The sequence below is a fragment of the Melanotaenia boesemani genome, chromosome 23, assembly GCF_017639745.1.
Source record: "Melanotaenia boesemani isolate fMelBoe1 chromosome 23, fMelBoe1.pri, whole genome shotgun sequence".
NCBI lineage: Eukaryota > Metazoa > Chordata > Actinopteri > Atheriniformes > Melanotaeniidae > Melanotaenia > Melanotaenia boesemani.
Window position 1 is genome coordinate 2429854 of NC_055704.1, and position 25540 is coordinate 2455393.

The following is a 25540-nucleotide window of genomic DNA, read 5'->3' on the forward strand; positions in this document are numbered from 1 at the left end:
TATTTGGCCTCTTTATTTTAATAACTTAAAGCTGCTATAAATTATTGATTTATCAATTATTTACAGCAGAAATCAATTTTTATCTTTTGGGACTTTTTCTGGAGCTTTTCTTCAGGGCAGATACAAACTTTTTCACAGATCTATGGGTTCATCTGTTAAATTCAGGAAATTCCCATAGTGATCAATAATTATTGATCTGTCAGAATGAGCTGAACCCCTCTGGGTGTCTGATCAGAACTTATTGATACGGGACATACCAGTTCTTTTACTGGAGCAGAGTTTGTAAAAGAGGAAACGTGGCAGGGCGTTTTCCAGCCGTTTGCCTCCACCGGGTCGGTTCCAGAACCACGGAGCATGCTCAATCAAAGGTCGCGTAAACCTCCATCAGAAGAGATGTCCTGCCATCTCACTGCTCATTGCAGCTGCCTTTAGAGCAGGGCATGATGGGATTGGTCAGTGGTCAGACGGGTGTCATCATCTACACGTTGTAAGTGTAGTCCATCAGGTAGTCCTTCAGTCTGTTGGGTATGGGCAGATCCTGGACCTGCCGCGTCGTCCTGTTGATGGTGATGCGACAGAGATGCTGCAGTGACGGCGTGGCGGTGTACACAGGTTTGGTGAGCAGCAGCTGCACCGTGCCGTTGAGCCCCGATGATGATGGCTGAGAGTTAGTTGCTGCCGCCGCCTTATCACTGGTCCTGGACAGCTGGACGTAGTGCTCCACCAGGTGGACCACGCTGTCAAACTGCTTCAGCTTGGGCTTCACCAGCACCACAGAGTCCAGCTTGAATTTGCCATGTTTGTACTCAATCCGTAGGTTGGTGGGACCTGCCGACGTCATGGCGGAGATGGTGAACAGGTAATCCCTCTGAGAGCTGTCCCGGAGCAGGAAGGTCCCCTCCGAGGCATCCTGAAGGATCTCTTTGGCTTCGTTAGCGGTTAAACTGCCCCAGTACCAACCTGACGGCACAGAGAGCACAAGTTGAAGTTAAGGAATTAGAACGACCAACAAGTTGTGGCCACCAATCCTTTTCAACATTCATTTAGCCATTAATTTTTATCACTTTCAGGGTAATTTTGTCAAAAAAGCAACAACTGAGCTGCAAACAGGAAGTCAGTAACATAACTAAAACCATGTGATATATACCAACCAGCTACCATTACCTTTTACTCAAACACAGCGGGTATCACTACGGTGTCTAGTTGCTAACATTAGCCAATTTATGATAATAAGCCAACACTATTTGGAGTTACATTTAACAGCCAGAGATGGGGACTCGAGTCTGGGACTCGCACTCCAGTCACACTGAAATCACATTTCCAGTGACTTGAGACTTGATTTGGACTCGCAAGTTGAGACTCAGAACAATCATATTATTTTCATTATTTTCTCTGGCCAGTCTCCTGTCTGCTGTCATTTCCCCAGAGGTAACACTGACTAACTTCTCACAGACGCGCATTCAACCAAAACATTGACAGCAGCAGAGAACACAGCTGTTGTCACTTTTAGGTATTAAAACAAAATAAAGTATAAGAGCAGTAAACTGGAACTTTTGTGATATAATAATCCAGGAAGCTGGATCCACCACATCCACCTTAAAATACACCAGGAGAGGTCTGTCACTGTAATATGAAGCTAATTTTAGCATCTATGTTAGCAACAAGAGTAACAGCAGCATAAACGTCATCTTGTTGCTACCTTTGTATGAAAATAATGTTAACTCCATCAGATTGGCTCCACTGAGTGTTTTCAGAAGAATGAGGCATTTACTGAACAGTTTCCATAAACGGTAACTTTGCCATGACGACGTTACACTGGGATCAGACCCACGGTAAACAACACGGTTTTACTGGGTCTGTTTGTTAGAAATGTCTAACATTAGGATTGTAAAAAATATTTTTTGGTTCTGCAAGCACTGAATCTAAATTATCCATTCATCCATCCATTTTCTGCCGCTTATTCAGAGTCGGGTCGCGGGGGCAGATGCCTTAGCAGGGAAACCCAGACTTCCCTCTCCCCGGCCACATTCACCAGCTAATCCGGAGGGATCCCGAAGCGTGCCCAGGCCAGCCGAGAGATGTAGTCCGTCCAGCGTGTCCTGGGTCTTCCCCGGGGCCTCCTTCCGGTGGGACGTGCCTGGAACACCTCACCAGGGAGGCGTCCAGGAGGCATTCTGATCAGATGCCCGAGCCACCTCATCTGGCTCCTCTCAATGTGGAGGAGAAGCGGCTCTACTCTGAGCCCTTTCCGGATCACCGAGCTTCTCACCCTATCTCTAAGGGAGAGCCCGGCCACCCTGCAGAGAAAACTCATTTCAGCCGCTTGTACTCGCGATCTTGTTCTTTTGGTCACTACCCACAGCTCGTGACCATAGGTGAGGGTGGGAATGTAGATCGACTGGTAAATCGAGAGCTTTGCCTTTTGGCTCAGCTCCTTCTTCACCACGACAGACCGATGCAGAGTCCGATTCACTGCGGACGCCGCACCGATCCGCCTGTCGATCTCCGCTCCATCCTTCCCTCGCTCGTGAACAACACCCCGAGATACGTAAACTCCTCCACTTGGGGCAGGACCCTATTGCAGACCCGGAGGAAACACTCCACCCTTTTCCGGCTGAGGACCATGGTCTCGGACTTGGGGGTGCTGATTCTCATCCCAGCCGCTTCACACTCGGCTGTGAATCGCTCCAGTGAGAGCTGAAGATCACGGCCTGATGAAGCCAACAGAACCACATCATCAGCAAAGAGCAGAGACCCAATCCTATGGCCACCGAACCGGATCCCCTTGACACCTCGGCTGCGCCTAGAAATTCTGTCCATAAAGGTTATGAACAGAATCGGTGACAAAGGGCAGCCTTGGCGGAGTCCAACCCGCACTGGAAACGATTCTGATCGTGGTGGAGGAGTTTGTGTGTCCTGACAATCCTAGCGGCTATGTTGTCAGGGGCTCGTGCCCCTGGTAGGGTCACCCATGGCAAACAGGTGTCTAGGGGAGGGACCAGACGAAGTGCGGCTCAACTCACCCCTATGATGATAATAAAGCAAGGACCAAGGTCTCCCTTGCCCGGACGTGGGTCACCGGGGCCCCCCTCTGGAGACAGGCCTGGAGGTGGGGCATGGAGGCGAGCGACTGGTGGCCGGGCCTTTGCCCATGGGGCCGGGTCGGGCTCAGCCCGAAAGGGTGACATGGGCCTCTCCTCCTGTGGATCACCACCTGCAGGAGGGGCCATAGGGGTCGGGTGCAGTGTGAGCTGGGCAGCTGCCAGAGGTGGGGACACTGGGGGTCTGATCCTTGGGTGCAAAAGCTAGCACTAGGGAATCATTTCAAATACTAAGTTTATTTTACTCAATTTAAAATGTTTAAAAGGAATATTTTCTGTACTCATTCAATTATTTCAAGCCCTTTAAAAAAATATGAAGATTTTTCTGCATCACGAGTGCAGGGATCACTCAACCTGTTCAGTCGCTGTCCTGCAGATTTTACATGTTTACCTACTGCAACACACTTGAGTCAAATTATCATGGGTCATTAGAGGCTTGTGCAGAACATGACAACAAGCTGTCATGTGGATCCTGTGTGTTGCAGCAGGAAAACGTCTAAAACCTGCAGGCGGTTGGTTATCCTGCACTCAAGTGCATCATATTGACCCTCCTTTCTACATTCAGGAATAAATGCTATGAACTGCAGTATTAGTATTTTAAATTTATCAGTGGTTCAGATGGATTTTGGTTCACATTTAAAACTCTTGGATAGGTTAAGAACATTTTACTAATATGAATAAATGTCCATGTTTATATACAGGTTGCTGCTGTTACTAAATGCTGGTAGATAAAGGCTGAGTAGATTTTAAATTCCTTGGATATTTTAATGCATCCTCTTAGCAGAGCAGTCAGCAGGCGTCGAATTGCAGATTACTCATTACAACAAAAAATGACTTGAAAAGTGACTTGGACTTGCATAAAAGGACTCGTGAACATCTTTGGTGACAGCTTAGATGTTTAAATGTTTATAAAGCAATAGGCTTTGTCACTTACATAAAGTAGCTAACATTATCTCTTTAGTATAACGTAGCGGCTAAAATTATTTAGATCAGCAGCAGCTAATATGTTGAATCTTATGTAATTGCTAACATGGTGTAATTTATAAAACACAGCTAAATTTATCTTTTTTTATAAAATATAGCAGCTATTCTGTAGAAGTGATTTGCAGGAGTTTTATTCTGTTATTCTCTAATTTTATGTTGTTGCTAACATTATCTGATATACAATATCTTTTATTCAAATGTAGCAGCTAGCATCCTTTTTTAAAAAAAAACCATAACAGCTAATTTGTTTTATCTTATTTAGTTGCTAACATAATCTGATGCTAAGAGGATTTCTTTTTCTTAAACATAGCCAACATCTTTTTTGGTTGTGTAATAGCAAGTAGCATCTTGCTTAGAATATTGTGGGATAATTACATTTTTCTTAGATTCTTAGGCCAACAATATATTTGTCCTTAATTAAGTGTGAGTATCATGGCATCCAAACACTATCCTCCTTGGTATGTTTAGAGTCTTGTTTATCGTCTTAGTTCTCCAATGCGCCCCCCTAGTGGAATCATCTGGTAAAAAGGATATCACACAAGCAAGTATGCGCCAGGTTAAACAGCCTAATACAGCTAACGTCATTTTCATAATAACAACTATTATGATCTTTTGAAATAAAAATCAAAACTAGCTTTCCTGCATAGTCAGAAACATGAGTGACAGTTAATTAGCTTAATTTAGAGTAAAATTATCTTTTTATAAATCAGCAAACATCTTGTGATAACGGCGGCAAACTTTGTTGTTTTTTTGCTAAATTAATCTATTTCATCAAATTCAAACTAATTCGATCTTGTTCTTTGTGGCATGACTACTAGTGGTTTTCCTTTGAACATTAAAAGTGCTAATGCTAAATTTAATTTTAATGTAGTTGTAAAAATTTTGCAACAAAACAAAAATTCTTTTCAATATAGATGCAATTTTTTAAAAAATTCTAACAGTATCAGATAACAGCTTTAGAAAAAAATATGCAATCAAAAAGTGGCTAATGCTAAAAAGCTAACATTTTTTCTTGACTTAATGGCTAAGATCTTTTTATTTGTAAAAAAACAAACAAAAAAAAAACAAACAATGGTCAATTTAAAAAAATATCTATATAAAGCAGCTTATGTCTATTTCGATTTGTTAGAATAGCAGAAAACAAAACCAAATTAAAAACATAAATAAAATTAATCTAAATTAGTGGCTAATCTCGTTTTTAATTCTAATGTAGCTGCTAATGTCTTTAATGGGGACACATCAGCTAAAACCATTTTATTAACAGAAACTATTTTTCTTATCCAATGAAGCAGCAAAACTTATCTGGTTTCTAACAGCAGACCGTAGCAGCTAACACCTCTTAGCAATTAGGTTTTCTGTTATAAAAGGTGTTAGGAGGCACTAGCTCCCTCCTGCAATTTGTTACCTCTTGTGTGCAAAGGTGAATCATGGGCACCTAACATTCACTGTTTTTCTCATTTGTGTAGTGTCAATCATTCCCTGTGTTTTTCTTCTAAGAAAGAATTTGTCTTAGTTCAATGAGAAGGCGTGTCTACCATGGAGTTTCTTTGTAGATTGTGTGTGTGTGGGCACGTTCTCAGTCTTAATTGAATAATTGAATGGATGTAATGAGAAGTTGAAAGGAAAGGATTGTACTAAATATGTTTGATTTTCTATAATTCTGTTTGAATTGTTCATGTGTATACTGCAGAACTGAGCCCATGAGCACATGAGAATATGTTTCAGTATCATGATGTTTTGCGAATTAGCTTGTTAACTAATTTTTCTGCTGTGATATGCCTGTTGAAATTGAGAGGGTGGGGCCTCAGACTATATATAGGACGTGCTGCTAAGCAGACGGGTTGGACTGCCCAGAAGGATGTCGGATGTTCAGTGTGCAGAATGGCTAAATAAATTGTGATTGTTTACCACCCCAAGCTGAAAAATGGACTTATTCTTCCCTTGCTCACACATCGTCTTGCCACAAAAGGGCTAAAGCTATCTTTTTAAAATATTATTGCATTTCATTGTGAGATGATATCCTTAGTAAAAACAGTAGTAGCTGACATCATTTTAGCTAAAATTTTATGTTCTCATGTTCTCTGCTGGTCACATAATGGATTAATACATTTCATCTTCCATTTTAGTTAAAAGTAGTAATAAATGTAATCTATTTCTTGCTTACATAGCAGCTATTGATATCCATTATGCTATTAAAGCAGCTAGTCTTTTATGTTTTCCTACATCTGACCTCAGGTAAATGGGATTTTTTAAACACAGGTGTGAAAGGAGAACTGAATTAAGCTGACTATTCCCCAGACGATCTCAGGAGTTCATGTGTGAGATTGGCTGATTAATAATTATGACTGCAAACGGAAGGAAAGTTTTTTTGGTTGAGAAATAAAAGAGAAAATGTTTATATGTAAAAGCTCTCAGCTGCTTGTCATGGACTGGACCGTCCTGGTTGCAGATCCTGGTTTTTGGAGGTTTATGAAAACATTATCAGATTGGATCAGAACATCTCTGAGCTGCAAGAGATTATGTGGGTAATCCAAAATATTTTTGGCAATAAAATTCACTGCTCGTTTTCTACAATCTATTTGGGCAGTACTGCACTGCATTTACTGATGAGACACATATTAGTTGAAGCCTCCATGAAAAAAGCCTTTTCTGTATGTTGTATGTTGTTTATGTCTCTTCTATAAAAATAAAGTAAAAAGAACATCTATGAGCTGGAGTTGTGGAAACAGAGTAGGACTGAAAGAGGTTTGTTATGAATAAAAGTCGAATTTGACACCTTTTTTAAAGTTTTTCCCTGGCAAAAGCTCGAGCAGCTCCGTGGGTCTGGACGTGCTTTGCAGATGTTTCTCCCACCTGGCTAGACCATCCATGTTTACAGCAACTGAAACGCAGTCCATGTACCTGTGTTTCTGAGCTCCTTCATGGCCGACGTGATGCAGTTCTTGTCCGATTCCACAGCACCGGCGGCGTCTTCGGCTCGTCTTTCTTCCTGAATGGTTTCCGAGGACTCAGAGGACTGGCAGGTCATTGGACAGATGCCACCTTTAGCCTAGTTTCAGGGCCTGGACAGAGCCCTAAAGCACGTCAACCTGCTGAAAATCAGACAAAATATGAGAGTTTTCTAAATTCTCTCAGGCAAGTGAAGATGGAAGCATTTTGCTCCAGTAATTCAGGGTCTGCACACTTCGAAGTGCGGACAGAGGATGGACATGGACGAAGTCTGCACCTAAAAAATTCACACAGTCCTGGAAAGTTAATAAGATAAGCCAAAAATATTTATTATTATCACAAGTTTTTATTTCTCTGAGCCTGAAAAGAAAAAATCATTTTAACTGGAAATATTTTTTCATATATGGCTCATTTGCCAATTATTGTGGAATTTGGAGAAAATCTAACTAATATTTTTATAAATATTTTGATATATTTAACTTCTCCATTATGTGTAGAAAAATTTTCTGATAGTGGTTGTCCTTTAATGCTGCATGTATCCTATATGATATGTACAGTTTCTGAGACCTTTTGCATCACTTTATGATAAAAACTCATTTATCCATTTGTTTTCTTCATTTATTTAAAGGGACAAATAAAGACTTCAGATAAAAAAAAAATCTTTTATTTTCTTGTTTCAGGCTTTAAAGGGTTAAATTATTTAAATATATATATATATATATACACACACACACACACACACACATATATATATATATATATATGTATGTGTGTGTGTGTGTGTGTGTATGTATTATATATATATATTAGTTATTTTGGAGGAAAACTTCATTTGATAACAAGAAAAAAAGACCATTCACATTTATTAAACAAGCCATAGAAACACTTAATCAACTTTTACAATCAGATCTACCTAAATGTAGAATTATATTTACTCTAAGCATTTTAAAGATAATAAAAGAAATTACAAAATAGTTTCCAACCTAGTGACAATAAAAACAGATTTAAGAAATGATTACTGGTACTGACTTTACGCCTGGACGGGTCTCCGGTCCGTCGCAGGGTCAACAAACAGAGAAAAACAACCACTCACGATCACTCGTAGGGGGGTTTAGAGCGACCTGTTAACCTGACATAATGTCTTGATGGTGGGAAGAAGCCACAAACCCAGAGAGAACTCACACAAACACGGGCAGAACACGTACACAGAACGGCCACCGTTCAAACCGGCTTGAACCAGCGACCTTCATGCTGGGAAGCCCCTTACAATCCACGGATGAAATTAAATTATGCATAAACACTTTTAAATAGAAATAATCTACTGAACAGATGCAGGACGGAGACGTGATGTCCAGCTGTCTTTTCTTCTGTTCTCGCTGTTTGTTACTGTACAGGTGCAGCTATTTATTTACTTCTATATTTACAAACTTGATGGAAAAATCTTGTGGATTGATCATTGATGATATTGTGATACATCTGTGAGAGACACTGTTAGTCATTAATGATTGTGACCAGGACTGTTTTTACAGGACACTGTTATTTTTAGTGCCACTGGGAGTGAATACAGTCGTAGAAACATCAAAGGACTTTATTACCTTCCCGCTGTGGTTGGTCAACGTCAAGCCTGACTATAGAGTCCAGCATCAGTGGGCGTGACAACTGTTCCTGAGAGGGATGGGCTATATAAGGATATGTCCTGAGACTGGACTCTAGTTCTAACATTGTCGGCTGGTCGTGTCTTTTCACCGATCTGAGTGCCCGTCGTTCGTTGAGAGAACTTTCTTAAACAAAACTCTTGTGCAATACACTGAATATTCATTTACAAGGTCACCCTTTTAAAAGAGACACAAAAACAGTAACAGTGGATCGGCCTGGAAAACGTCTTACTTCTGCCTCATTTTCGTTTCAGACCACAAATTTAGTGGCAGGGCCTGAAACTCACTGTGGGAAAGTTTGCATCAGAGCCGTAAAACTAAAAGGAAGGAGAGGACCTCTGCTACTGATTCAGGGCTCTCTCTTCTCTAAGCTCTGAGCTGAGCTGCTGTCACCGAACGTTGTCGGCAGATTTCCCGTAAGTCGATCCATTCACAGACGGCTGGTTTATGCCAGTCTAACCTCACATCATCTGAAGGGAAAAACATCAGAAGATCAGCGGTAGTAGCGGCGCCGGTGCCGGTAACGTTACCAAGCAGCCCAAATAAACGTTTCGGGCCAACTAGCTCAGAATTTATTCGTGGCTTGAACATAACTGTGGTGACATGAACCGCACAATTTAATGTCCAGTGTTTTGCCATTTTGATGCCGTTTCTAACACAGCAGCTGTAAAGAAAACACAGACACACATGCAGTTTGAAGAGGAAATTAACAGGTTTCTTAAAACTTTATAGCTTCATAGTACAAAACTACTGAGCCCGTCTGATGAGACTGACAGAAAAAAAAATATTATCCCATGGTCACACAGGACCCTGGGTTCCTAGCAGAGAATCTCTGCACCTCATGCCACCTAAGAAGACCAAAGTATGAACCAAAGTAATGCAGAGGAGCTGCTGTCGCCACACAGGTACGAAATCTAATGAGTCAACACAGGGATCCGTTTCACACAACTGCTGCAGCTTCAAGGCTGCAGTGGAATTATTTCAGAACAATGTTAATACCCGGATTGACAACTTAACCATGGAGACACAGGAGCTGACAAGCAGCCTGCAGTTCTCCCAGAGGGACGCTGATGATCTAACAAAGGAAAACGAGAAAACTGAGACCGGGAGAAGAACTGCTTGTGCTGAAATCAGAACAATGCAGGAGAATCTGACAAAGGACTGAGAAGGGGAACTACTTGGAGGGTCAGACCAGAAGGAATAACCTTGTTGTGGATGGCATTCTTGAGACCCAGAACAAAAGCTGGAAGGAGAAAGAGGACAAAGTCAGGTCCTCAATGAGAAACTTCACCTGGACAGCAGTCAGATGGTGATTGAATGTGGACATAGGCAATCCATCCGGATATTCTGGTGAAAGACCTAGGCCTAATGTGATTTGTCAAATACAAAGATGAAATGACTGTTCTGGGAAAGGCTAAGGATCTTAAAGGCACCAACATCTACGTGAATGAGGACTACACTGAAGCTGTCAGGCAAAAATGCAAGGAACTCACTCCAGCCATGAAAGCTGCCAGAAAACAAGGCGACATAGCATATATCTGACATGACAAGCTAATTATCCATCCCTCTTTTCTAAAGTCAGGAGCTGCAGCTAGAGACTAGTTCTCTGTTCTCCTTAATTTGAGCTCATTTAGGCTGAACCTTTAAATGGATGGTGGGCCCACTGAGGATAAGCACCTAATTCCTGTTTCTAAAGGTCTTGTTATGACCCATTTGAATATGTGCAGCATCAGAAATAAGGTACATGAACTTAACTATCGGATTACTGATAACACCATTCATGTATTGGCTGTATCGGAGACCCATGTGCATGCTGCGGTTCTGGACATGGAGATTTGCATTGATAGCTAGAAAATTTTACAAGGGACAGAAATAAAAATGGCAGTGGCATAGCATTATATATAAAAAAATAACTTTTTGGCAACACTGCGCTCAGAGTTCATGTCAGATAGTTTAGAATCTCTATGGATCAAAGTGTATCGTCCTCACCTAAAGCTAGAAATACCTCGCAGATGTTGGTGACTTTGATTGGACTAATGTGTATGCTGCTGAGGAGCCTGAAGCCTTCCTAAATATCTTAACAGAAAGCTTTGTGAAGATTGTTGATAAGCAAACCCCTATGAGAAAGTGTGTTGTAAAGCGAGACCAGCTCCATGGCTGAATGAGACTCTAAAGAGCCTCATGAAGGAAAGAGATAAAGTCAAATCTACATTAGTGAAGTCTGGATAAGTGGAGGACAGATTCAAGTATTGTCAACTGAGAAACCAGGTTACAAAACTGAACAGATCAATGAAAAAAGAATATTACATGCAGAAAATAAATGCTGTAAAGCAGGATGGTAAAGAGCTCTGGAAAACCCTTCATGAAATAATGGGGAGTTGAACTGGTGGGGCTTCTTTTGTGGAATCACGTTTCTGACCAAACCATCTGATATAGGAAGTTATTTGAATGATTTTTTAATAAATGGGTCAATGCACTGAGGCAGGATATGAGCTATACTGATGCTGATTATCTGGAACTCTTAAAAAATAATGTGATGTTAGATAAGAGTTGCACTTTTTACTTTAACAGTGTGGATGAACGTTGTTGAAGTCTGCCTGAACACAGCTCAGTGGGTACTCATATGCTGGGCAGTAACGTCCTTGGTCTGGCAGCTGACTACATTCACGGTCCGATATGTCACATCTTACATGCACGCTTCATGAAGGGTGTTTATCCCCAGATCTGGAAAGAGGGTAAAGTTATTCCCGTACCTAAAGCTGGCAGACTAGCACTCACTGGGAAGAACAGCAGACCTATCACTACTCTCCCAGGTCTCAGTAAACTGATGGAGGACAGTACATGCACAAGTCCAGGTGTATGGCTTGAACACATGCTTACAGACATAATCCTTCAACTTGTTCTGCCCTTTAACCGACTCGAGGAATGGATAACTCAAAGATGCCTGGTGCAGTATTGCTTGATTTTAGAGCAGCATTCGATGTCATAGCTCACGATCTGCTCGTCTGTAAACCAGAATGCTGAGGATATAGTCTGCCGTTCTAGCTGTGAAGAGTTATCTCACAAATAGGATACAACAGGCTTATTACAGTCCACTCATTTACGCCATCTTCACAAATGATTTAGTTTTGTGTAACTGTACAAATGTATGCTGAAGATTCAACATCATCTCATGCTGCTAAAACTGTTAGTGAATTAGAAGATATTTTATCAGCTGAGTTAGATTTGGTTTTTGACTGGATAAAATGAAATAAGCTGGTACTGAAAATTACTAAACCCAAACCAATTTTCTTCGGATCAAGTCATAAAATGCCATCTGCACTAAGGACGAGTTTAAACTTGTCTGGGGAACCTGTGGAACAGGTAGATAAAGTGAAACTATGGGGCACAATCATTGATAGTCAGCCGTCATGGGCAGAACACACTGATACCACAGTGAAGAAGATGGCTTGTGGCATCTTCATGATGAGGAAATGTCTCTTATGTCCCTTCACATATTGTGGGACAGGTGGCTGAATCTTTAATTTTATGTTACCTGGATTGCTGTGCACCTGTATGGTCCTCTGCATCTAAAGGGCAATTAAAGAAATGACAAACTACACAGAAAAGAGCTGCTGGGTTAGTTTTAAATTGTCCCATAAGAACAAACACTGTTAGTATGCAGCGTCAACTCATGGTTAACCGTAGAGGACCGGCTGGTTTTCAATACGACTAAATTTTTCAGGAACAGTATTTTCTTCTCAACCTGTTTTCTTATATACCCAAATTGTCAGGTGTAGTCAGGTTCACTCTTATTTTACTAGGTCAGCAGATCACGTCGCCACGTCCAAAAAGAAATTCCTTAAAGAGAACAGTTACTTATTGTGCCATCAATAACTGGAATAACTGCCTTCTGAACATAAAGAAATTGTATAGCAAAGTATTTTTCAAGTACCGTCTGAGAATGCACTATTTAAATTTGAGCATTCGACCGTGTCCCCCAGGGACTCCTGTGGGGGGTACTCCGGGAGTATGGAGTGCCGGACTGACTTGTACGAGCTGGCCGGTCCCTGTAAGACTGGTGTCAGAGCTTGGTCCCCATTGCCGGCAGTAAATCAGAATTGTTTCCAGTGCGGGTTGGACTCCGCCACGGCTGTCCTCTGTCACCAATTCTGTTCGTAACTTTTATGGACAGAATTTCTAGGTGCAGCCGAGGTGTTAAGGGGATCCGGTTTGGTGGCCTCAGGATTGGGTCTCTGCTCTTTGCGGATGATGTGGTTCTGTTGGCTTCATCGGGACGTGATCTTCAGCTCTCACTGGAGCGATTGGCAGCCGAGTGTGAAGGGGCTGGGATGAGAATCAGCACCTCCAAGTCCGAGACCATGGTCCTCAGCCGGAAAAGGGTGGAGTGCTCTCTCCAGGTCTGCAATAGGGTCCTGCCCCAAGAGGAGGAGTTCATGTATCTCAGGGTTTTGTTCACAAGTGAGGGAAGGATGGAGCGGGAGATCGACAGGCGGATCGGTGCGGCGTCTGCAGTGATCTGCATCGGTCTGTCGTGGTGAAGAGAGAGCTGAGCCAAAAGGCAAAGCTCTCGATTTACCAGTCGATCTACGTTCCTACCCTCACCTATGGTCATGAGCTGTGGGTAGTGACCGAAAGTACAAGATCGCGAATACAAGTGGCTGAAATGAGTTTTCTCCGCAGGGTGGCCGGGCTCTCCCTTAGGGATAGGATGAGAAGCTCGGTGATCCGGGAGGGGCTCAGAGTAGAGCCGCTGCTCCTCCACATCGAGAGGAGCCAGATGAGGTGGCTCGGGCATCTGGTTAGGATGCCTCCTGGACGCCTCCCTGGTGAGGTGTTACAGGCACGTCCCACCGGAAAGAGGCCCCGGGGAAGACCCAGGACACGCTGGACGGACTACATCTCTCGGCTGGCCTGGGAACGCCTCGAGATCCCTTCGGATGAGCTGGTGAATGTGGCTGGGGAGAGGGAAGTCTGGGTTTCCCTGCTTAGGCAGCTGCCTCGCGACCCGACTCTGGATAAGCGGAAGAAAATGGATTGATGGACATTTATATGCAATTATCATTTCATTTGGTTGGTTGATGTTGTAATTATAGAATAGCAACTGAGCTACTGGGTTGTTGATGCTTAGTAATCCTGCCCACGATTTAAGGATACGTGGCCCTGAGTTATTTTGTTTTTTTGTTTTTTTTGTTTGTTTTTTTCCATGTCACCAAACGGTTTCAGTACTAAATGAATTGGCTACTGCAAATTTTTCTCATCTGGTTAAATTCATGAAAGAGATGGAGTATCCTTCCAGAAACACCAAGCTACATGGCAGCTACATGAATAAAAAGCTCTACCAGAAATGCACCGAGCTACACTTGAGAGAGGTATTGACAAAGCTGTGCTAAAAGTCCTGTGTTCCTCACTCATGGATGAATCCACCATAAGTAACACCAAGCAAGTCGTTAAGATACACAGATTATAATCAGATTTAAACAAAACTGTTAAGAAACTCCTTAAATCAGATGAACATGGATTCAGCACAAAAGAGGATTAAAAACAATTAAGAAAGTCAGTGAATAACACAAACCTTGCCAGGTATGATGCTAATTCCTTGCTTGACCCTCCCCAAGACCAGTTTGATTTTCCTGCCACTCTTATCAAATGGAAAGAGGAGACAGAGGATAGAATAGAGCATGGAGGGAAATGACTTACTACACTGATGCTGCTCTGAGTCAACAAATTACAGCTACGACTATCTTTTTAATACCTAGTCGGTAAAGGCTGATATATAAACTCTGGCTCAGAGACAAAAATAAAGCATAAACAATATTTTATAAAAATAAAAACAGTCATTGATCCTTTATTTATCTTTTTGAAAATTCTTCTTTATATGCAAGTGTGGCAAAAATAAAAAATTATAAATGTTTCTCTTATTTCTGCAATGGACACAAATTCTGTGATAGTTGGAGATTTAAAGAAAAGAGCTCAGCATTTCTGCACTTTTCTAATATTTCCTGCAAAAACTGAGCAGATGGATAAAGTATGCATCTCATGGTCATAAGAACATTTAGTAAAGCTCTTTATTTCCCAAACAGACTCAATACCAAGGATTAAAGCTGCTGAATACTGTCAGCTGGGATTTCCTCTGCTATGTTTATGGAGCTTTAATATCCGGATTAAACAGGAACTCAGAACATCTGAATGACACAGAATAACCTAAAAACTAATCGATTTAATTTTATTTACTTGGAAGACAAACTCTGAACCATTGAACTGATTCTGTTCAAAACGATGATGTTTTAAAGCCTGGTGCTTATTAAGATTTTTTTTTTTTTTTTTATATATATATATATATACCGAAAAAAATCAATTAAAAGTAAAAACAACAAATGTTTTATTGTTTCTGTCAGAACATTTGTTATTTATCTGTTCTTAATAAACATCATCACCATCATGTTGGTCATAAAAATACAATCTTAAAGCCTCTTTCATCTGAGAGTAGAAAATGCATTCAGCAGATTAAGATTTTATTAGGATTTAACCTCTGAACTCACGACTGCGACCTTTGACCTGGACCTATTTTTTCTGAACATGAAACAAGACATAATAGAACACTTGATCTGCTCTTTGCAAATGTAAAAGGTGCCTACAGCTGCACTGCCTTCCCCCCACAGGGTAGGTCAGACCACAGCCTGGTCCTGCTCACACCAGCATATAAAGCCTCGTTTCCACCAACAGGTGCAGGGTCGGGTCGGGACGCATTTTCCCGTGCAGCCTGCCATAAAATCAAAGCAGGAATGGCTCCTTGTTTAGAGCAACAGATTTTCTTTTCGTTGATTCAATCTCAATCAATCTTAAAATGGTGTCACGTCTCTGGGCGTCTTTGTTTCAAATGACATATTATTATGCATAAAACGTTATTTCAGCTTAAACCGCATCCACGTCTCCTTCCTGCCACAGCGTAACAGACAGGCCGAACAGTATTTTAGCTAAAACCGCATCCACGTCTCCTTCCTGCCACAGCGTAACAGACAGGCCGAACAGTATTTTAGCTAAAACCGCATCCACGTCTCCTTCCTGCCACAGCGTAACAGACAGGTCGAACAGTATTTTAGCTAAAACCGCATCTACGTCTCCTTCCTGCCACAGCGTAACAGACAGGTCGAACAGTATTTTAGCTAAAACCGCATCCACGTCTCCTTCCTGCCACAGCGTAACAGACAGGCCGAACAGTATTTTAGCTAAAACCGCATCCACGTCTCCTTCCTGCCACAGCGTAACAGACAGGCCGAACAGTATTTTAGCTAAAACCGCATCCACGTCTCCTTCCTGCCACAGCGTAACAGACAGGCCGAACAGTATTTTAGCTAAAACCGCATCCACGTCTCCTTCCTGCCACAGCGTAACAGACAGGCCGAACAGTATTTTAGCTAAATCCGCATCCACGTCTCCTTCCTGCCACAGCGTAACAGACAGGCCGAACAGTATTTTAGCTAAAACCGCATCCACGTCTCCTTCCTGCCACAGCGTAACAGACAGGCCGAACAGTATTTTAGCTAAAACCGCATCCACGTCTCCTTCCTGCCACAGCGTAACAGACAGGTCGAACAGTATTTTAGCTAAAACCGCATCCACGTCTCCTTCCTGCCACAGCGTAACAGACAGGCCGAACAGTATTTTAGCTAAAACCGCATCCACGTCTCCTTCCTGCCACAGCGTAACAGACAGGCCGAACAGTATTTTAGCTAAAACCGCATCCACGTCTCCTTCCTGCCACAGCGTAACAGACAGGCCGAACAGTATTTTAGCTAAAACCGCATCCACGTCTCCTTCCTGCCACAGCGTAACAGACAGATCGAACAGTATTTTAGCTAAAACCGCATCCACGTCTCCTTCCTGCCACAGCGTAACAGACAGGCCGAACAGTATTTTAGCTAAAACCGCATCCACGTCTCCTTCCTGCCACAGCGTAACAGACAGGCCGAACAGTATTTTAGCTAAAACCGCATCCACGTCTCCTTCCTGCCACAGCGTAACAGACAGGTCGAACAGTATTTTAGCTAAAACCGCATCCACGTCTCCTTCCTGCCACAGCGTAACAGACAGGCCGAACAGTATTTTAGCTAAAACCGCATCCACGTCTCCTTCCTGCCACAGCGTAACAGACAGGCCGAACAGTATTTTAGCTAAAACCGCATCCACGTCTCCTTCCTGCCACAGCGTAACAGACAGGCCGAACAGTATTTTAGCTAAAACCGCATCCACGTCTCCTTCCTGCCACAGCGTAACAGACAGGTCGAACAGTATTTTAGCTAAAACCGCATCCACGTCTCCTTCCTGCCACAGCGTAACAGACAGGCCGAACAGTATTTTAGCTAAAACCGCATCCACGTCTCCTTCCTGCCACAGCGTAACAGACAGGCCGAACAGTATTTTAGCTAAAACCGCATCCACGTCTCCTTCCTGCCACAGCGTAACAGACAGGCCGAACAGTATTTTAGCTAAAACCGCATCCACGTCTCCTTCCTGCCACAGCGTAACAGACAGGCCGAACAGTATTTTAGCTAAAACCGCATCCACGTCTCCTTCCTGCCACAGCGTAACAGACAGGCCGAACAGTATTTTAGCTAAAACCGCATCCACGTCTCCTTCCTGCCACAGCGTAACAGACAGGCCGAACAGTATTTTAGCTAAAACCGCATCCACGTCTCCTTCCTGCCACAGCGTAACAGACAGGTCGAACAGTATTTTAGCTAAAACCGCATCCACGTCTCCTTCCTGCCACAGCGTAACAGACAGGCCGAACAGTATTTTAGCTAAAACCGCATCCACGTCTCCTTCCTGCCACAGCGTAACAGACAGGCCGAACAGTATTTTAGCTAAAACCGCATCCACGTCTCCTTCCTGCCACAGCGTAACAGACAGGTCGAACAGTATTTTAGCTAAAACCGCATCCACGTCTCCTTCCTGCCACAGCGTAACAGACAGGTCGAACAGTATTTTAGCTAAAACCGCATCCACGTCTCCTTCCTGCCACAGCGTAACAGACAGGTCGAACAGTATTTTAGCTAAAACCGCATCCACGTCTCCTTCCTGCCACAGCGTAACAGACAGGCCGAACAGTATTTTAGCTAAAACCGCATCCACGTCTCCTTCCTGCCACAGCGTAACAGACAGGCCGAACAGTATTTTAGCTAAAACCGCATCCACGTCTCCTTCCTGCCACAGCGTAACAGACAGGTCGAACAGTATTTTAGCTAAAACCGCATCCACGTCTCCTTCCTGCCACAGCGTAACAGACAGGCCGAACAGTATTTTAGCTAAAACCGCATCCACGTCTCCTTCCTGCCACAGCGTAACAGACAGGCCGAACAGTATTTTAGCTAAAACCGCATCCACGTCTCCTTCCTGCCACAGCGTAACAGACAGGCCGAACAGTATTTTAGCTAAAACCGCATCCACGTCTCCTTCCTGCCACAGCGTAACAGACAGATCGAACAGTATTTTAGCTAAAACCGCATCCACGTCTCCTTCCTGCCACAGCGTAACAGACAGGTCGAACAGTATTTTAGCTAAAACCGCATCCACGTCTCCTTCCTGCCACAGCGTAACAGACAGGTCGAACAGTATTTTAGCTAAAACCGCATCCACGTCTCCTTCCTGCCACAGCGTAACAGACAGGCCGAACAGTATTTTAGCTAAAACCGCATCCACGTCTCCTTCCTGCCACAGCGTAACAGACAGGCCGAACAGTATTTTAGCTAAAACCGCATCCACGTCTCCTTCCTGCCACAGCGTAACAGACAGGCCGAACAGTATTTTAGCTAAAACCGCATCCACGTCTCCTTCCTGCCACAGCGTAACAGACAGGCCGAACAGTATTTTAGCTAAAACCGCATCCACGTCTCCTTCCTGCCACAGCGTAACAGACAGGCCGAACAGTATTTTAGCTAAAACCGCATCCACGTCTCCTTCCTGCCACAGCGTAACAGACAGGTCGAACAGTATTTTAGCTAAAACCGCATCCACGTCTCCTTCCTGCCACAGCGTAACAGACAGGTCGAACAGTATTTTAGCTAAAACCGCATCCACGTCTCCTTCCTGCCACAGCGTAACAGACAGGTCGAACAGTATTTTAGCTAAAACCGCATCCACGTCTCCTTCCTGCCACAGCGTAACAGACAGGCCGAACAGTATTTTAGCTAAAACCGCATCTACGTCTCCTTCCTGCCACAGCGTAACAGACAGGCCGAACAGTATTTTAGCTAAAACCGCATCCACGTCTCCTTCCTGCCACAGCGTAACAGACAGGCCGAACAGTATTTTAGCTAAAACCGCATCCACGTCTCCTTCCTGCCACAGCGTAACAGACAGGCCGAACAGTATTTTAGCTAAAACCGCATCCACGTCTCCTTCCTGCCACAGCGTAACAGACAGGTCGAACAGTATTTTAGCTAAAACCGCATCCACGTCTCCTTCCTGCCACAGCGTAACAGACAGGTCGAACAGTATTTTAGCTAAACCGCATCCACGTCTCCTTCCTGCCACAGCGTAACAGACAGGCCGAACAGTATTTTAGCTAAAACCGCATCCACGTCTCCTTCCTGCCACAGCGTAACAGACAGGCCGAACAGTATTTTAGCTAAAACCGCATCCACGTCTCCTTCCTGCCACAGCGTAACAGACAGGCCGAACAGTATTTTAGCTAAAACCGCATCCACGTCTCCTTCCTGCCACAGCGTAACAGACAGGTCGAACAGTATTTTAGCTAAAACCGCATCCACGTCTCCTTCCTGCCACAGCGTAACAGACAGGTCGAACAGTATTTTAGCTAAAACCGCATCCACGTCTCCTTCCTGCCACAGCGTAACAGACAGGCCGAACAGTATTTTAACTAAAACCGCATCCACGTCTCCTTCCTGCCACAGCGTAACAGACAGGCCGAACAGTATTTTAGCTAAAACCGCATCCACGTCTCCTTCCTGCCACAGCGTAACAGACAGGCCGAACAGTATTTTAGCTAAAACCGCATCCACGTCTCCTTCCTGCCACAGCGTAACAGACAGGTCGAACAGTATTTTAGCTAAAACCGCATCCACGTCTCCTTCCTGCCACAGCGTAACAGACAGGTCGAACAGTATTTTAGCTAAAACCGCATCCACGTCTCCTTCCTGCCACAGCGTAACAGACAGGTCGAACAGTATTTTAGCTAAAACCGCATCCACGTCTCCTTCCTGCCACAGCGTAACAGACAGGCCGAACAGTATTTTAGCTAAAACCGCATCTACGTCTCCTTCCTGCCACAGCGTAACAGACAGGCCGAACAGTATTTTAGCTAAAACCGCATCCACGTCTCCTTCCTGCCACAGCGTAACAGACAGGCCGAACAGTATTTTAGCTAAAACCGCATCCACGTCTCCTTCCTGCCACAGCGTAACAGACAGGCCGAACAGTATTTTAGCTAAAACCGCATCCACGTCTCCTTCCTGCCACAGCGTAACAGACAGGCCGAACAGTATTTTAGCTAAAACCGCATCCACGTCTCCTTCCTGCCACAGCGTAACAGACAGGCCGAACAGTATTTTAGCTAAAACCGCATCCACGTCTCCTTCCTGCCACAGCGTAACAGACAGGTCGAACAGTATTTTAGCTAAAACCGCATCCACGTCTCCTTCCTGCCACAGCGTAACAGACAGGCCGAACAGTATTTTAGCTAAAACCGCATCCACGTCTCCTTCCTGCCACAGCGTAACAGACAGGTCGAACAGTATTTTAGCTAAAACCGCATCCACGTCTCCTTCCTGCCACCGCGTAACAGACAGGTCGAACAGTATTTTAGCTAAAACCGCATCCACGTCTCCTTCCTGCCACAGCGTAACAGACAGGCCGAACAGTATTTTAGCTAAAACCGCATCTACGTCTCCTTCCTGCCACAGCGTAACAGACAGGCCGAACAGTATTTTAGCTAAAACCGCATCCACGTCTCCTTCCTGCCACAGCGTAACAGACAGGCCGAACAGTATTTTAGCTAAAACCGCATCCACGTCTCCTTCCTGCCACAGCGTAACAGACAGGCCGAACAGTATTTTAACTAAAACCGCATCCACGTCTCCTTCCTGCCACAGCGTAACAGACAGGTCGAACAGTATTTTAGCTAAAACCGCATCCACGTCTCCTTCCTGCCACAGCGTAACAGACAGGTCGAACAGTATTTTAGCTAAAACCGCATCCACGTCTCCTTCCTGCCACAGCGTAACAGACAGGCCGAACAGTATTTTAGCTAAAACCGCATCCACGTCTCCTTCCTGCCACAGCGTAACAGACAGGTCGAACAGTATTTTAGCTAAAACCGCATCCACGTCTCCTTCCTGCCACAGCGTAACAGACAGGCCGAACAGTATTTTAACTAAAACCGCATCCACCTCTCCTTCCTGCCACAGCGTAACAGACAGGCCGAACAGTATTTTAGCTAAAACCGCATCCACGTCTCCTTCCTGCCACAGCGTAACAGACAGGCCGAACAGTATTTTAGCTAAAACCGCATCCACGTCTCCTTCCTGCCACAGCGTAACAGACAGGCCGAACAGTATTTTAGCTAAAACCGCATCCACGTCTCCTTCCTGCCACAGCGTAACAGACAGGCCGAACAGTATTTTAGCTAAAACCGCATCCACGTCTCCTTCCTGCCACAGCGTAACAGACAGGTCGAACAGTATTTTAGCTAAAACCGCATCCACGTCTCCTTCCTGCCACAGCGTAACAGACAGGCCGAACAGTATTTTAGCTAAAACCGCATCCACGTCTCCTTCCTGCCACAGCGTAACAGACAGGACGAACAGTATTTTAGCTAAAACCGCATCCACGTCTCCTTCCTGCCACAGCGTAACAGACAGGTCGAACAGTATTTTAGCTAAAACCGCATCCACGTCTCCTTCCTGCCACAGCGTAACAGACAGGTCGAACAGTATTTTAGCTAAAACCGCATCCACGTCTCCTTCCTGCCACAGCGTAACAGACAGGCCGAACAGTATTTTAGCTAAAACCGCATCCACGTCTCCTTCCTGCCACAGCGTAACAGACAGGCCGAACAGTATTTTAGCTAAATCCGCATCAGGTCTGATTAGCCCTGTCACTAATGTCAAATGAAGTTACTGGGTGTCAGATTACAGTAGCTGCTTCTATAGCGCCACAATTCACAATGATCAGGGTTATTCTGCATTAATTTGTCTATCACTGTTAATGTGTAAAACCACATCAACACTCCTTATAGGTCTTTGAGTTTGATTTAGTCCTATATTATGATGCAAACATAATAAAAACCCCACTACTCTGTAAAGAATAAATAAATCCCACATTTTAACTCAGAGAGAACAGATGGAAAAAGATACAGAACCTCTACCTGGACTTGGGAGGCTTCTTTTTGGAAACTACATTATAAAAAAGCTTTTGAATCTTTCTTTAGAAAGCAGGAAAACAAGCTAGCATTAACTTCCAGCTCTCCTTTAGCAGAACAGCTGGTGTTTGACACAGAAAAAATACTTGAAAAGTGGTAAAGAAACTCGACCACATATCTGGAATTAAATACGTTTTCTTCTACAGACCATCAAACACTGGCCAGTAAAAGATGTGGACCGCATGCCCAGTCGGTTTAACCCAGTTACTGAACATTTCCATTTACTTTGTGCTACAATGCTACTGGTTATCTTGCAGGAGGTGAAATGTATTGGATGGATTTCCTGTTTTATATCCTGCTTTACAGACTGTTGGGGTCGTCCTCCACAATCACACCTGCCTCAGTTTTTCTAGAAGAAATCCCACCAGGGTGATTTAATGCGTTAGTTTGGAGGGAAGAACTCTTCCTCTGCTTACCTTTCCATGAAAACATGGAAGCAGTAACACAAACGTTTAACAGATGTTTCACACGCGATCCCACATGGAAAGTCGGGATGAGGAGGATTTTCAGGGTTAATTCGTGACATTCCAACTGTTAAATTCTGCTTTTATCAGAGGCTGTGACCTGAACAGTTTATAGGAATAAAACCTGCAATGATCTTATCTGAATTCTGACTCAACACACGTATGATAACGCATTCAAATACACAAGAGTGTGTTCCTGCTGCAGATTTACCTGCACATCATTTCTGCCTGCATGGATTTAACCTTTCCTGCTTGTTCACCAGGAAACGGAGCGAGTAGGCGGAGCTTTCTTCAAAAAAACCGCCTTCCTGTGTGTCTTTTCAGCTGTTTGCACAGAAAGCTTCTGCTTTTTACGCTTAAACGTGCGTCCATGTTTACAGCTGCAACACCATGTGTTTGTTATTCTCACATTAATGTAAACCAGTAAACGGTTTTCCTTCAGCTCCTGGTGGAAAAATAAACCAAAACGCAGGTGAAACTTGTGGATCTGACTCAGGTGATGAGCTGAAAATGTGGAACTTACAGAATTAAAAGTTAGCTAATCCAAAAAGAAAAAAAACATTTTTAATTTAAACTTAAATGAACACCGGATTTATGAGGAAGATGTGCATTTGAGATGATTTTGACCCTTTTAAATGTTTGAACATAAATAAATGTTATAATATAAATAAACACTAGTAGCTAGAACAGTCCGTTTTTAGCTTAAAGCCAGGCTACCGCCTTTCAAAACGTGACATCCTTACGAGTCGATGAGGTAATCACGTTACGTGCGTGCACAGTGGCGATATGAACGCACGATGGTGCCAAGAAGTGGCGCGAGCGTTCGGAGAAGCAGCAGCGGTGATTATCAGTGAGGTGGAAGGTAGTTTTGTTATTGGCTGTCAGTAGTTTTTACCACAGTCAGTAGTTTTAGCTCATTTTGCTTGTTTTTAACCACAATTCTTCAGGACTAGCATAGTTTGCTTTTAGAAAATCTGTCGTTTCTGGCTCAGTTTATATCAGTGAAGGTTAGATAAATCTTAGCATAGTTCTCTTTTTTACTCCACATCTGGGGTCGATGGTGCAGAGAAAATGCTCGGGGGAGCAGGAGCCGGAGATGTTGGAAACTTACAGTTCATACAGTTCTCACACAATGAACCTGCAATCTGTACATGAAAAATAGCTTTGAAACTAAAAACATGGATACACTTCCAATAATTAACGAGTCAATATTTTACTGCATTTATAAGTGTTTTCGAACTTTTAAAAGGAACCCTAGCCTCAGTTTCATAAAAAAGAAAAACGTCTGAGTTTTAATTAGTATTTTTTTTTTTTCAGATTTTCATTACCTTTTTGTTTGCTTTGTACATATAATAGGGACATAAAAACACATAATACTCTGTTTTCTACTGTTATACTGCACAAATCGAAACATCTTAGTACCCTCCTAAAGAGGAGCGTATCTCAACAACTTTAAAAAAAAAAGAAGAAAAAAAAAACAGGGCTTTGCAATGACTTAGATTTGCAATAATTTAGAAATGTTTTGCATCACTATGTTTTGTGTGTTTATTAAGTTAAATTTGATGAAAATGTTCTGATTTTTGTGTACTTTTTATATTTATGGCATCAACACATACAGGTTATTATGAAGCACTTAACTGCGTTTGCACCAGCGGGCCATTTCTACTGCCGGTTTTAAAGGGTTAATAAAAATTATATTATTTCTCAGGTTTTAAGTAGTTTTTCTGCAAACTGGTTAGAAAATAAAAATGGCTAATTATTTTATTAGGCGTGAGCGTGCACATGGACAGGTCACGAAGATGTTAAACATTTTAATTTAAATGATGTTTTTTCCGTGAGATTATGGTCCGATCTTTATGACCAACTCTGATCTGGTTTTTATTGACATGTTTGATCACTGTTTGATCGCAGCAGCTAATATAACCGAACGGTGACGGGATGATTGATGGCTGTGGACGCACCTGAGAGGCTCGTGTCCGAGCTAACTGCTCACGAGCTACCGCGGCTGCAGCGCCGGTTCTCGGTCCGCCAAACCTCCGACATGTCCACGGGGACGACTCCAGTCCAAGCCCGGTGGAGGAGGTTTTACTCCGACTCTGTCCTCTCGTCGCTTCCTGAACCTGGAGTCACAAATGGCGGTTCGAGCGTAGGCACGCGCAGGTCCCAGCCTCGGATGTTTTCCGTCAGTCAGCGACGGAAGTCCCGCGAGCCGCCGAGCAACCAGAACACTGACCCGTTTCCCGTAGAGGTGCCAGGAGCGTCCGAATCCGGCGTACGAGCAAATGTCACCGAACAGGAGACAGCCGCGTCCAGACCGCAGCCTAATCACCGATATCACCATAAACACATAAGAAGCGTTTCCAGGAACTTTCCAGGAATACGGTCACGTGGTGCACAGTGCGAGAGATTTAAGGTGGAACGCACTCACGAGTCTTTCTGCCACTGTGAGGACCCGGACTTCTGATTCCAGCCTGCTATAAAACTGATCCTGTTGCAAAAACTGGTCCCGGTTTGGACGTCTTCAGCTCAAGACACAGTGTCCTCCGTTTGTCAACATAACCTTACAATACACATGTCCCCGCTCTGGTGGCTTGGTCTTTACAAGTGTAAAAAGACATAAAATCACACACACACAGACACACACTTCTGCTTTATATTTTTTGTGGAGACGCTGCATTTCCAGTTGCGAACCAAATCTTAACCCTCAAACACACTTCGAACGCACGAAGACAGAATTTCCATCCCCATGGAGAACCAACCAGATCCCTCAGGTCATCAGGTCCAAATCTACTTTCTTTTCCCAGATCCAGAACTAAACGTGGAGAGGCAGCGCTCAGCTTTTATGCTCATAACATGTGGAACAAACTCCCAGAAAACTGCAGGTCTGCTGAAACTCAGCAGTTTTAAATCGGGGTTAAAAACCTTTCTATTTGCTGCCTTTTATCG

General features: G+C 43.6%; 1 protein-coding gene across 2 annotated transcripts; it reads right to left on the minus strand.

Annotated features, from left to right (window-relative positions):
* On the minus strand, positions 1-24918 carry socs2 (suppressor of cytokine signaling 2). 2 transcript variants are annotated; one of them, XM_041977575.1, is made up of 3 exons: positions 24556-24918; positions 6987-7174; positions 1-960 (listed from the first exon to the last, which is right to left on the minus strand). In XM_041977575.1, the coding sequence occupies exons 2-3, from the start codon at positions 7111-7113 to the stop codon at positions 479-481; spliced, it is 609 nt and encodes a 202-aa protein (XP_041833509.1). In that variant the 5' UTR covers positions 7114-7174; positions 24556-24918; the 3' UTR covers positions 1-478. The 2 variants fall into 2 exon arrangements, with proteins under 2 accessions (XP_041833509.1, XP_041833508.1); XM_041977574.1 differs by having other exon boundaries at positions 6987-7177; positions 24556-24917.
* Positions 24919-25540: the final 622 nt, after the last annotated feature.

Bases quoted from the DNA above. Each gene is read 5' to 3' on its own strand.
- socs2 (XM_041977575.1), bottom strand. From the start codon at position 7,113: ATGACCTGCCAGTCCTCTGAGTCCTCGGAAACCATTCAGGAAGAAAGA. The intron at 961-6,986 runs GTACATGGACTG...CTGTGCCGTCAG, and splicing joins GAAGGAGCTCAGAAACACAG to GTTGGTACTGGGGCAGTTTA.